The sequence below is a fragment of the Rhinopithecus bieti genome, unplaced genomic scaffold (assembly GCF_001698545.2).
Source record: "Rhinopithecus bieti isolate Rb0 unplaced genomic scaffold, ASM169854v2 scaffold_18418, whole genome shotgun sequence".
Taxonomy (NCBI): Eukaryota; Metazoa; Chordata; class Mammalia; order Primates; family Cercopithecidae; genus Rhinopithecus; species Rhinopithecus bieti.
In genome coordinates, this window is record NW_016809431.1 from 360,442 (window position 1) to 373,078 (window position 12,637).

Genomic DNA, 12,637 nt, shown 5'->3' on the forward strand with positions numbered 1-12,637 from the left:
AAAAAAAAAAAAAAAAAAAAAAGGAAAGAATGGAGGAAGAGAAAGAGGGTTGCTGGGGAAGAGAGAGAGAGAGGGAGAAACTACAGGTTAAAAGAGACTAAGAGATATACCAACCAATCAAGTTTCATGGACCTTATTTGGATACTTATTCAAACAAGCAATTTAACATGTTTCAGACAATTAGAAATTTGAAACATTGCATATTTGATAATATTAAAAAATTGTAGGTATGATATTGGAATTATGACTATGATTTTTACAGGGTCCCTTATCTTTTAGAGATAACCTCCTTAAATATTTAGAAATGTAATTATATAATGTCCGATGTGTGCTTCAAAATAATAAGGAAGGAGTGGAAGTAATTAAGCAAATAAAACAAAACTTCATGAATTTATAGTTAAAGCTATGTGACAATTACATGGGGATGCTTCATTGTATAATATCTACTGGTGTATGTTTAAAATGATTCGCAAAACAAAGTTTAAAACAGACAAGGTGTTTTTTCCTCAAATGCAACAGATAGTTCAAGCCAAAGAAAAATAAGAGTATTTTATTTTCCTAAGTAAACTCAAAGATTTTTAGAGTGTCAGTTTGTGGAAATCTTCCCCATGGTAGTATAGTGGCTTGTTTCAATTGTTTACGTGCACTATCTTTAACATTAATGTACTTAACTTCTTTTAGTATCCACTCTTTTGAATGAATGTGCCTGAGAAGCATTTCCCTTCTTTTTGTTCCAGGATTGTGGAAAAGGGATATTACAGTGAGCGAGATGCTGCAGATGCTGTTAAACAAATCCTGGAGGCAGTCGCTGTAAGTATGAAGTAACAGCTATGGTGTAACTCTTAGTCATCTTTTCCTTTTACAGAATCATCATTTAAGAAATGCGTATCTGTGATAAGCCATACATGTTACAGCATAAAGGTGTGAAATATTTATTAGAAAATGTGTGGAATAAGGTGAGCATGGTGGCTCAAGCCTGTAATCTCAGAACTTTGGGAGGCTGAGGCAGGCAGATCACTTAAGGTTAGGAGTTCCAGACCAGCCTTGCCAACATGGTGAAACACCATCTCTAATAAAAATAATAAAATTAACTGGGTGTGGTGGTGCACACCTGTAATTCCAACTACTTTGGAGGCTGAAGCACAAGAATTGCTTGAACTCAGGAGGTGGAGGGTTGCAGTGAGCCAAGGTCACGCCACTGTACTCAAGCCTGGGCGACAGAGAGAGACCCTGTCTCAAAAAAAAAAAAAAAAAAAAAAAAAAAAAAAGGAAAGAAAAGAAAAGAAAAAAGATCAGATGAAAAGAAAAGAAAGAAAATGTAAGGAATAAATTGATATATTCTATTGATGACTCAAAGTCTGAAAGATGCAGTCCTCTACAAAATGCTGTAAGTCTGTTAAATTATTTTCCATTCTATTATTATGAGATCAAACGAGACTTTGGTGCCTTTAGTCGTTCTTTAACTCTTTGTTTCCCATTTCTTGAGTTTGTTTCTTCATTGCTTTTGATTTTTAATTTGGTAGAGACGTGGAAGAAGGTTGAATGTGATATAGACCTTGGAGCATAGAGATTATTGACTTTTCTTTCAAGAAAAGAAATGAGTTAATTAAAAAGAAAGAATGCAGCAGTTTTTTCAAGGAACAAACATAAATTAATATTTTAAATTGGAACACAAGTTTTGTAAGCTAATGGTGAAAATAAATGCATACACATTTACAAAAATATATACTGTTGAGAAGCTCTTTTGGATTGCATTGAGTAGGTAATATTTGCTTGTATAAATCAGACTTAACTGGCTAAAAGCTTCCCATGTATTTAATGGTGTCTAATATGTGCTGGAACACTTTGGTGATTCATTTATTGAATATGAAACCAGAACAAATTATTCTTTGAACATTCAAGACAGGGCCCAAGGAGGGGTATTTATCAGCATCACATAAATAGACAAATCTATAAAATATATCCAGAATTAAGATATACTCTATTATTCGGAGTTATTTAACCAAAATCATTATCCAATACCTTGAGAAATCAGCCACAGTGACAGAAGCACAGGTCCTATGAGTTTTACCCACATCAAAAACAGGAAGGAGAGAAGGAAAGAGGAAGGGAGGGAGAGAGGAGGGAGGGAAGGAGGGAGGGAGAACTCTGATACCTAACTAGCTTAAGTACCAATGATGAAAAGGAAAAATAACCTTTGCATAAGGCTTCTAGAAATAGCCAATTGAACCAAATCTGTTACTGAGCTATCAACATCAATTTTAATTGGTTTTATAGCCCAGTCCTTCCAAATTATTTATTCTCATAAAAGTGTTTTGATCTTTTTGCTATGGCGAGGGATGAAAAGTTTGAAATGGGAGTGAATAAAACCTGGAGAGGATGCCAACACAGCTCTTGATTATGTAAATATTGAATATCAAATTCATCTTCTCACAGTACCCAAATAGCCACCCCATTTCAGATTTTCATCACACATAACATATTTACTAATTCTGGTTTCCTAGGTTTGCACACTAGGTAATGGGTTTCAACTCTTCCATTTTCTTATCTTACATAGACCTTTCCAACTTCAGTTGAATCTTTCTTCAAATGCGCATAAACTTAATCCTGTTCTCCATCATTCTATGACTGTTGCTAGCATGCTTTAAACAAGAAAGAAGAAGCACTTTTAATTGCCATTAACTCCTTTTTTTTTTTTTTTTTTTTTTTTTGAAATAGAGTCTCGCTCTGTCACTCAGGCTGGGAGTACAATGGCTTGATCTTGGCTCACTGCAACCTCTACCTCCTGGGTTGAAGTGATTCTCCTGCCTCAGCCTCCCAAGTAGCTGGGACTATAGGTGTGCAACCACGCATGGCTAATTTTTGTATTTTTAGTAGAGATGGGGTTTTATCACATTAGCCAGGCTGGCCTCGATCTCCTGACCTCAGGAAATCTGCCCACCTCCGCCTCCCAAAGTGCTGGAATTACAGACATGAGCTACCGCACCCAGCCACAATTCCTATTCTTAAATATATAAGTCTAGAATCATCTCTTGCAATCACTATTTTTATTTTGTTACTTCTCCATTTAATAATGGCAGTTTTATACTTTTGTTAAATACCTATTTTAAAACCTCATTTCTTGTTATTATACATAATAAATTAATCAAGTAAACTTGCTGACCATAGCCCACTATCACTTTACCAGAATCAGTCAGGCAGCTGGTATAGCAGTTAATAATACTTTGGCAGTGAGACAGAGCTAGGTTTGGTTTTTAGATGTGTGAACTTGGACATGTCAATAAATATCTTTGAGCCTCAATTTAGTCTTGTAAAATAGGCATAGCAATTAACCTAACAGGATTGTGGAAAAGGTTAAATGAGATAACTTGTGGAAATCATAGAAATGTTCATAAAAGAGGGAAAAGAGGATAATCAACTTCATACTCAGTACGTTCGTTTAAAGATTTATTAGATATTGTAGATGTATACAGATACACTTACACCCCAGCTAAGTACAAAAAACAAAACAGTTGTGTAATATTATACTCATTGATCTAGGTGCTGATTGTACAGAAAAATTCAGTTTGTAAAAATTTGGTACTACTTTTCTATTATGTTACACCAATAGAAAGTTTAAAAAGGAATTGTGCTGAAATTTTAGTATGTTTGTATGGTTATAACAGGTAATATATCCTCGAGTCAGCATGCTATGTGTGTGTATGTGATTGCAGTTTTCCCAACTGGATTCATGTACTTTTTAATGTTTCTAGTTCTATCACATACTGTTGTTTAACAGGCAGATTTCTTTTTTCCTTTCTGGGACAGTAGCACATTATTCTCTGATATCACTGTCTCTGTGAGATAGTGGATAGAGAATGTGTCAATGATGGGAGAGGGACGTGTGCCACTCAGTCTACCGCCCTCCTCTTTTTATGCTATTTTACTGACAAAACATTATATCAAAATGAAGTAATCTTCAAAATAATTGTTTTGAGTGATCTTTATTTGCTTCCTTATATGTGAGTAACAGAATGCATCCTATCAGGAAGGGTGTACTGTAGGCTACAGAGGTGTATGAAGACAGCTAGCAGCCTGGACACTGGTCAGAACTCTTTCCTTCCCCCACTGCTGCTTTTTTCTCATCACCTGCTTCCCTCTGCTCTCTTCCAACCAATATTCTCTACTTCTTAGATCCACAAAGTGACATATGGTCAACTTAACCATCCTGTATTAGCATATTAAAGTAAAAACCTAAATCTGACTCAAAATGAACACAAATATCATTCGATCTTAATTTCAGATTTTAGAACAGAAGCCACATGTGGCTCAACTTGACTCAGGCTTACTTCCCTAGTCCAGTCAGCTGTGGATGGGGTGTGAATTGTGCAGGGTGTGAAATGTGGCTGGCCAGGACTGGGGATAAGGGGGTTTGTTCTAAGAGAAAGACAATTGTTTCTTTTGAACTAGGCTGCCACACCAAAAGGCATACCTTTTTCTACTGTTTGTTCTGGTGTTTTTTTGTTGTTGTTGTTTTTGTTTTGTTTTGTTTGTTTTTGTTTTTTGCTTTTACTGTTTCTTCATGTTTCTCTCCATTCCTGAATTATCATTGCATCCTAGATGCAGTTTTGAATGACAGTCTGTTGTCACAAAACCATGATTTCACTTAGAATATGATTTCATTTTGTTTATCATGTAGGAATTAACTTTTCTATGACCAAATTTAGTCACTCCTCACATTCCCACATTTCCGTCTTTGTAATTCAAGCTGTTTTCAGTAGGTGTGTATTCCTGATTCTCTCATTCACTGATACCAGCCAAAACTCTTACAAGGTTCCCTCTATCTTCTTCATCTTGGTAAATGGCACTACCATTCAGCAATTGTTTGCTAAAACCTAGAATTCACCTTACATCCAAATAATCCCAAATAATAACCAACAGGTCCAGTCAGTCTATCTCCAAATTATAACCCAAATTTGACCATTTTTCTTCATCTTCACTAAGCCATAGCCCTAGTTTCAGTCTGCATAATCTCTCACTCAGACTGCTATGCAACCTACTTCCACTCCATTCCCCTCACATCAGCCAGTTATTATTCAAATCATAAATCGATTATATCATTTCCATGCTCACACCAGCAGTGGCCTCGCATTGAAAGTAAAAAAAAAAAAACAACTCAAAATGCCTTAACATATCCTAGGATGTCCTGCATATTCAGGTTCCTTCTGACTACCCCAGCATCACTTCCTACACTACACTTGAGCTACACTGGCCTTGTTTTCCAACCCTCAGAAAGGTCTCCATTAATTCCCATCTCAGAGTAGTTGTCATTTCCCTGCCTGGAGCCCTCTTTCTTCGTATCTTCCTATGGCTCACTTCTCTACTTCTTTCAGGTCTCTGCTGAAGTGTGGCTTCTCCAGGGGGACCTTCCCTGACCACTGTACCTAAAATAACAACCACTGCCACGTCTCCAAGCCATCTTCATTTCTATTACCATGTGGTGTGTCTTTTTGCACTTATAATTATTTAAAATTGAACAGTATTTTGTCTGTTTTGTGTTTATTATCTCTCCATAAAAGTAGGAACTTTGTGCTTTTCACTTTTATATTCCCAGAGTCCAAAACAGTACATGACAAAGTAGGAGCTCAGTAAACACTTACTGAATAAGTAAATGGAAATTGATGAAAACATGAAGAATGAACCATCATTCTGTATTTTGTCTTTCTGGATAATGAGCCATGTATTAAACATCTTTACTGTTATTTTTCTACTCATTTCATAAGAGACAAAGCTTTATAACTTACTTCTGTGAATGAAATTCTTTTTGTTTCCTTACTACCATTTCATTCTTTCCTGTCATTCAAAACTCACCTTCTTCGGTATGTTCTTTCTTTGCCTCCGTCCATTCCGATCAGCTCTTGATTCTTTAGGAGGCTTATCACAGTGAGTATGCCTCAGTATAGTAATACCTCATGTAGCTGACTGGGAAGCTCTCTTATTCAATTAGTGAAGAATGGATGTTCTCAGCATCAGCATTTTCCACCTGTTTGAGTTATACCAATTAAGAAATAAAAGAGTCCAAGCAGGGATGTTCCAGATACGGCTGCCCCACATAACACAGGATAAGAGTTCCTGGAACTCTGACTCAAGTCTGCAAAGATAAATTAATTAATTTATAGCTAATCCTATATTTAAAAAGAAATTATTGAGGACTTTTGTTTTGTTTTGTCACTAAGTTCCAGTTTAGGAGCTAAGCTAACACATTCAAGTCAAATGTTCCTTGGAAGAAGCTTTATAAAAATCAGATTTTCTCTGATTATTGCAATTAAGGGTTAACTTAAAGAAAAAAAATTAATTTCCGTAAGAGTTCCACAGGTAGAAAGCAAAGCAATTTAAAACTTGTCAGAAATGGCTGGCATTTATGAAATAGTTTATTGTCAATTACACAGCTATACATAGCTATAAAAATTGGAACAGTTGGGAACTAAGAGTAATCAGTGGTACATCTCACATTTCCTCTAGATAAGGCTGGTTGTTGAAAACATGGAAGCAGAAAACTGAAAGATTGAAAAGTTCTTGGGAAATATGTTGCAGGTATAATTATACTCTTTATGTAACATATCTTGCAATCCTTCCCTCCCTCCCCATTCCATCCTAATTCTTGCTCCACATATTTTACAATATTTCTCTGACTTTAACCTTGCTCCTTCTGTTTTTCTAGCTTTAAATAGTTCTTGTGAAAGCTTTTAAAGTGTGTTTGAAAGATGTTTCCATCTTTGGATTTGAATTCATTCAGTCAGTCTTCGAGAGCAGACCCTTAAGTCCTCTTGAGTATTCTCTCTTCTTGTAATGAATTCCAGTGGTCCCAGGTTAAATGATCTAGGTCAGTCTGGACATTCCGGAAGGGTCATCCTGTAGTAGCACAATGCCAAACCCCTTTTCCATGGACTTGTAGGGATAATTAGGGAATATTCCCTCTCCTCTGATATCTAATACTGTTGCTGCCACTTTAAGTTCTTTGTCACCACTGACACCTGAGTGTTTCTCTATTTCCAGAACATCATCATCCCTCTCGTTATCCCCCACTGATGCAGGCTTTCTTCCCTTTTTCTAGCTACAGTTCTCTTTTGTATGTCTTACTTTCAACGTATGACTTTGGATCCTAGAGAAATTTGTACATATGGAACATAGCACTGCTGTCCTCTCCTCTCCTCTCCTCTCCTCTCCTCTCCTTTCTTTTCTTGAGACAGAGTCTTGCTCTGTCGCCCAGGCTGGAGTGGTGTGATCTTGGCTGACTGCAACCTCTGCCTCTTGGGTTCAAGCAATTCTCCTGCCTCAGCCTCCTGAGTAGCTGGAATTACAGGCATATGACACCATGCCTGGCTAATTTTTGTATTTTTAGTAGAGACAGGATTTCAGTATGTAGGCCAGGCTGTCAGTACTGCATTTCTTTAAGAACTACAAGGAAATGGGTAACTATTAAATCTATGTGCTGTTGAATAACATAGCTTTTTGGTTAGGATTGTGTTAAAGACAGTGATGGTGGTGAAGAGTTACAACCAGGAGCATCTAGTCATTTAAAAGTCAGCATGGCATCTGAGCATCAAAAAAAATAAAAATAGAAATGGACATTATTATAGGGAGGCAAGAAAAGATGAAATTGCAAAAGCTTCTTTTGATTAAAAAAAATTTAACCTATAAGTCACTCTCTAAAGCAGTAACAGATTTAGCTTTTTATATAGAAAATCAATTGATAACGAATTGATGACTAGATGCTCAAAAACTGAAAAAGCAAAAGAGAAACACTAAACTAAGGTATTGTGTGTGGAGCATGTGTGACAACTTCAGGAAACAGCTACCCCTAGGACTGGGGGAACAAAATGAAGAGGTTAAAATTATTAAAACTTAGAGAATTGAAGGATGTTCTCTATGGACTTGTGAAGAGGGCTCCCTGTTTGACTGGTGTAGGTGGCTTGGACCTCGGAGGAATTTCCCATGAAGCTGGACCTCAGGTCTCTGAGGATGATGCTCCAGCCAGCCAGTGCTGGTGTTGCTGATGAGAGGCACTGAGACTGGTTCTGTATGAGTTGCAAAAGTGGCAAACTGGAATCAACTGTTGTTCCTGGAACCACCCGCCACTGCAGGGTGAAAGAGTGCCTCCAGAGAGACAAGACATAAGAATAACAAGCAGAAAAACAGACTCAGAAAGCAAATAGGAAGGAGCAATCCCTTCTTCCTCTTCTAGCCTGCCACTCTCTTTCCCTCATGTCCTCTCATGGCAAATCCAAATAGAGAGCCAACTGGAGAAGGAAAAATGTGGCTTGAAATTTCAATCTGAGTATCATAAAGTGGACTACAGAAGGATAGGTTTTAGGTTTGGAGACAATAGCTTAATAAATTCTACAGGATGTTATTCAAAACAAAATAAATTCTCAGTTTCTGTTTTATTCAGAGTCTTCTAAAATGTTCCTAGTCTACTAAAGTGCATGAAATGGTTCTAGAGTTCAGTGAAATCAAAACAAAAGAAGTCACACTAAAATAAATTACTATCTGTATTTAGTACTGAGTACTATGTTTAATGATGTTTATCCATTTAACAGGCATTATATTATTCAACCTTACATTATCTGACACATTAAAGCCATTTTCCACTTCGACCTCTTATTCCTCATTGGCAGAAAGCTAATCTCCCTTGTAAGAACATGGAAAGTACCAGAACTTTTCCTCCCAGCCTCCGTTACAGCTAGGGCAAGGTCATAGTACCCAACTCTGCCCAGTGAGTTCCTTGAGACAGTTTGCTCATGAGTTTTGGGAGAAGTTTTCCCTTAGCACAGGAGACTCAAGGCAAGAAGAGTCATTTCTCCTTTTCACTGGCCTAGTTGGGTCTGCATATGATGCTGGGAACCACTTTTGCTATCTTGTAATTATGAAAAGAAACATAAGTCATCCTGAAGAAGGCAGAGAAGAAAGATGACACCATTGGAATTCTCCAACTTCTTGATATCTCAGGGAGGATAAAAACAGTTTCTCAATATTTCGGTTTTAAATTACATGCCCTGTTACTTGAAGCAATAAGATACTGAACTGTTTTTTCAATAAACTTTTGAGTATATGCTAACAATTTTCTGTGGTCAGAGCAAGCTGTATAATTTTCCATCCATTTAAACATAACAGAAAGAGCATACTTCTAAATAAAAGATTCTGGTCCCACAAATTTCTAAAACTGATTTTCACTGAATATCAAACATACACCCACATATTGCTAAATCAGGATTAAGTATGATTTGAAGGGACAATGAAGTTTAAGGGTTTTGAAAATAAAATTGCTTTTGACACTTGTTTTTGTTTCTATGAATGTCATTCCTGCTTGAGTCCACTTACTGTCAATTAATAGATTCAGAGAGTTCAAGTAATGAAAGGTTAAAACAGAAAAGGCAAGCTTTTTTGTTGTTTGTTTGAAACCTGTCAGTTCCTATGGTATTTGCTTTTTCTTTCTCTTTTGTCTCTTGCTTTTGTCTTTTGTCTTTGGCTTTTTTGGCTTTTGCTCTTTGACTTTTGTCTCTTGCTACTCAGGTTTGAGCACTGATCTTTGGAGGACAGATTTTAATTAATGTAAAGTTTTAAGAATTGAAGCACTAAAATGATAATTTTACCTGTAAAAAGTAAAAGTGGTTTACATATTAAGAATTGAGAGATCACAGTTCCCAGAGAAGAAATAACAAGCTGTTCTGTTAATGTTATAATATTTTGATTTATAGACATAGAATAAAGTAGACTAGAGGCCCAATCAGAGCATAGATATTTTATCAGAAATTTTGGAACAGAAAAATAATCTACATTCTGAAATTATAGTGCAATATTGGGACACAGGGGATCTAAAAACAGTTCCTGAGCAGGGGAGAGGATTTCCTTCTCATTAAGTTTTTCTGCACACCATTGTCACTAATGATAATAATGATATCCAAACTTTACCAAATTCTACCCACATGGACTTCCCTCTTTTGATTCTCAAGTGAGCTACAATAAATTCTGGAGCATGTGTCTAGGAATTTTCTGGTCATCTTTGTTAACTTAAAAATCACTCAATCCATAAATTTGGAAAGGAACCTGTATTTCTTATAAAAGGTTACAGGCTGTAAGGTGACCATTTGACAGGTTGGGGAGGTGCAGCCAGTGCAGCCTGCGGCAGAGCCTCTTAGCAGGCATTTTGAAGGAGGAGGGGTCGGGGTAGGAATTTTATGTTGAATGACTTGGCTAAGCATACATATTTAACAAGGTACAGTAGGAGTTATGAATATTTATGGAGACAGTCTTAACATATGCATATTGAACAAACATGCATGGTACATGTGACCCATGTTCACTTTGGGGTGGAGACTTAACAACTAAATGTATTACAATTGGGCCCTAAATTTCAATAGGCACTTGGGACATTAGGACACTTGTGTTGCAGCCTCTGTAAACTGGCTAGAACCAGTCCATGGTCAGTTCTTATCAGGAGAAAGTTACTGAAATCAGTCTCTTGTAATTATAGCTGGTGGAAAAGAGGCTGAGGGTCAGTTAATCAGTGCCTAGTGGAGCTAAAGTTGTTTGAACCTTGCTTATCTCAAGGTCAATGTTTGTTTAGCTGCTAGAGAAAAAGAAAAACCTTGTGGCGCATGGAACATAGTTCATTATTTACGTGTGGGGATACATGACTTAACTCTTGTCTGTCGTGTCCTTAGATCCTGTGTATAAGTTGGTATTTCATTGCCACAAAGAGTCTGTTTTGTCAGTCTTAAGATCTCTATTTTAACATGAATGCTGGTCAGTTGTTGTGTCTAAACTGCAAAAGGGAGGAAGTATAATGAGTCGTGTTTGACCTCCCATCCCATCATAACCAAGAACTCAGTTGTTAAAGTTTTTCTGGGGTCTCCTTGGCCAAAAGGAGGTTTGTTTAGTTGGTTGGGGACTTAGTATGTTATTCTTAGCTTACACTATATACAAAATATTATTTTGGTGATTATAGTCTAGATGACTTTTGTTGTTTGGGGGTTTTGTTAATGTTGGATGCGATCAACAATTCAATTCAACAATTACTGATTCCCTAGTTTATTTCAGACTTTGTTCTAGATTTTGAGATATAGAGGTCAAGAAGCTTACCAATAAACTGGGTAGATAGACACATAAACACATGGCTACAAGATGGTAAAAGTGCACTTAGTGATTCAAAGGCATCAGAGAGGGAATACGCTATTTGATGTATCTAGAGAGAAACTGAGTCAGAAAATAACTTGCCAGAGACAGTTGTATCTGAATTGGAGTTTAAAAGAAAATTTGGCCGGGTGTGTTGGCTCACGCCTGTAATCCCAGCAGTTTGGGAGGCCAAGGCAGGCGGATCACAAGATCAAGAGATCGAGACCATCCTGGGCAATGTGGTGAAACCCTGTCTCTACTAAAAATACAAAAAATTAGCTGAACGTGGTGGTGCGTGCCTATATTCCCAGCTACTTAGGAGGCTGAGGCAGGAGAATCATTTAAACCCAGGAGGTGGAGGTTGCAGTGAGCTGAGATTATGCCACTGCACTCCAGTCTGGTGACAGAGTGAGACTGCGTATCAAAAAAAAAAAAAAAAAAAAGGAAGTTTATAGTTTAATTATCAGCCAGTATGAAAGAAAAGGAATTTACATAATACTCCTTCTTTCCATTCTTAGGGAACATAATAAAGGTATGAAGGCACAAAGTCTGGTCTTTAGTTATTTCTTGAAAGTAAGGTACATATGGTGAGAACCAAGGCTTAAAAAGACAGGGAGACTGGGCTGGAGGGGCTCAGGTGACTTACTAAAATGGTTCACATGATTCTGCAGATGAAGAGGTCCTGAGGGACTTTTGCTATAAGACCATCACCCTGATGGCAGCATGAAGTCCAAAAGCAGTGGAGAGGATATTAAAAATGTCCAGTCAAGAAATGAAAAGCACTACCTTCCCCTCAAAACAATAGTTTTGAGTATATGAATGAAATGTGCTAGCCAACTAAATTCAGAATTTCCCTTAGATCTTCGCTGTCAAGATCTATGAATGTTACATATATGAAGACTTGGGTATAATGAAAAATAAAGTAGGGAACTACAGATAGCAGGACTTAGAGGATCAATAAGAACTTTTCATCAAACTTTCTCACCTTTATTAACACTTAGCTTTCCATTCTTTTTTTCTCACTTCTCTGCCTACTTCCTTTCTAAGGTTTTATGCCATTCTCTTCTATCTGGTCTAATAGTTCCTCTAATTACCTCTTTCTCTTCCACTCCTGTTCCCTTCTCCTAATTTATTTTCTTTCTTTTCTTTTCTTTTCCTTTTCTTCCTTCCTCCCTTCCTTCCTTCCTTCCTTCCTTCCTTCCTTCCTTCCTTCCTTCCTTCCTTCCTTCCTTCCTTTCTTTTTCTTCCTTTCTTTCTTTCCTTTCTCTCTTTCTTTCTTTCTTTCTTTCTTTCTTTCTTTCTTTCTCTCTCTCTCTCTCTCTCTCTCTCTCTCTCTCTCTCTCTCTCTCTTTCTCTTTCTCTTTCTCTCTTTCTTATTTTTTTTTTGGTTTTGAGACAGAGTCTCACTCCTGTCACCCAGGCTGGAGTGCGATGGTGCGATATCTTGGCTTACTGCAACCTCCGTCTCCCTGGGTTCAAGCAA

General features: G+C 37.1%; 1 protein-coding gene across 1 annotated transcript in view; it reads left to right on the top strand.

Annotated features, from left to right (window-relative positions):
- The window catches only part of CAMK4 (calcium/calmodulin dependent protein kinase IV), a 265,821-nt gene that overhangs the window by 174,357 nt on the left and 78,827 nt on the right, over positions 1–12,637 (top strand). Inside the window, 1 exon segment of the mRNA XM_017889292.1 lies at positions 738–810. Within this exon segment, the coding sequence (XP_017744781.1) occupies positions 738–810 (73 nt within the window).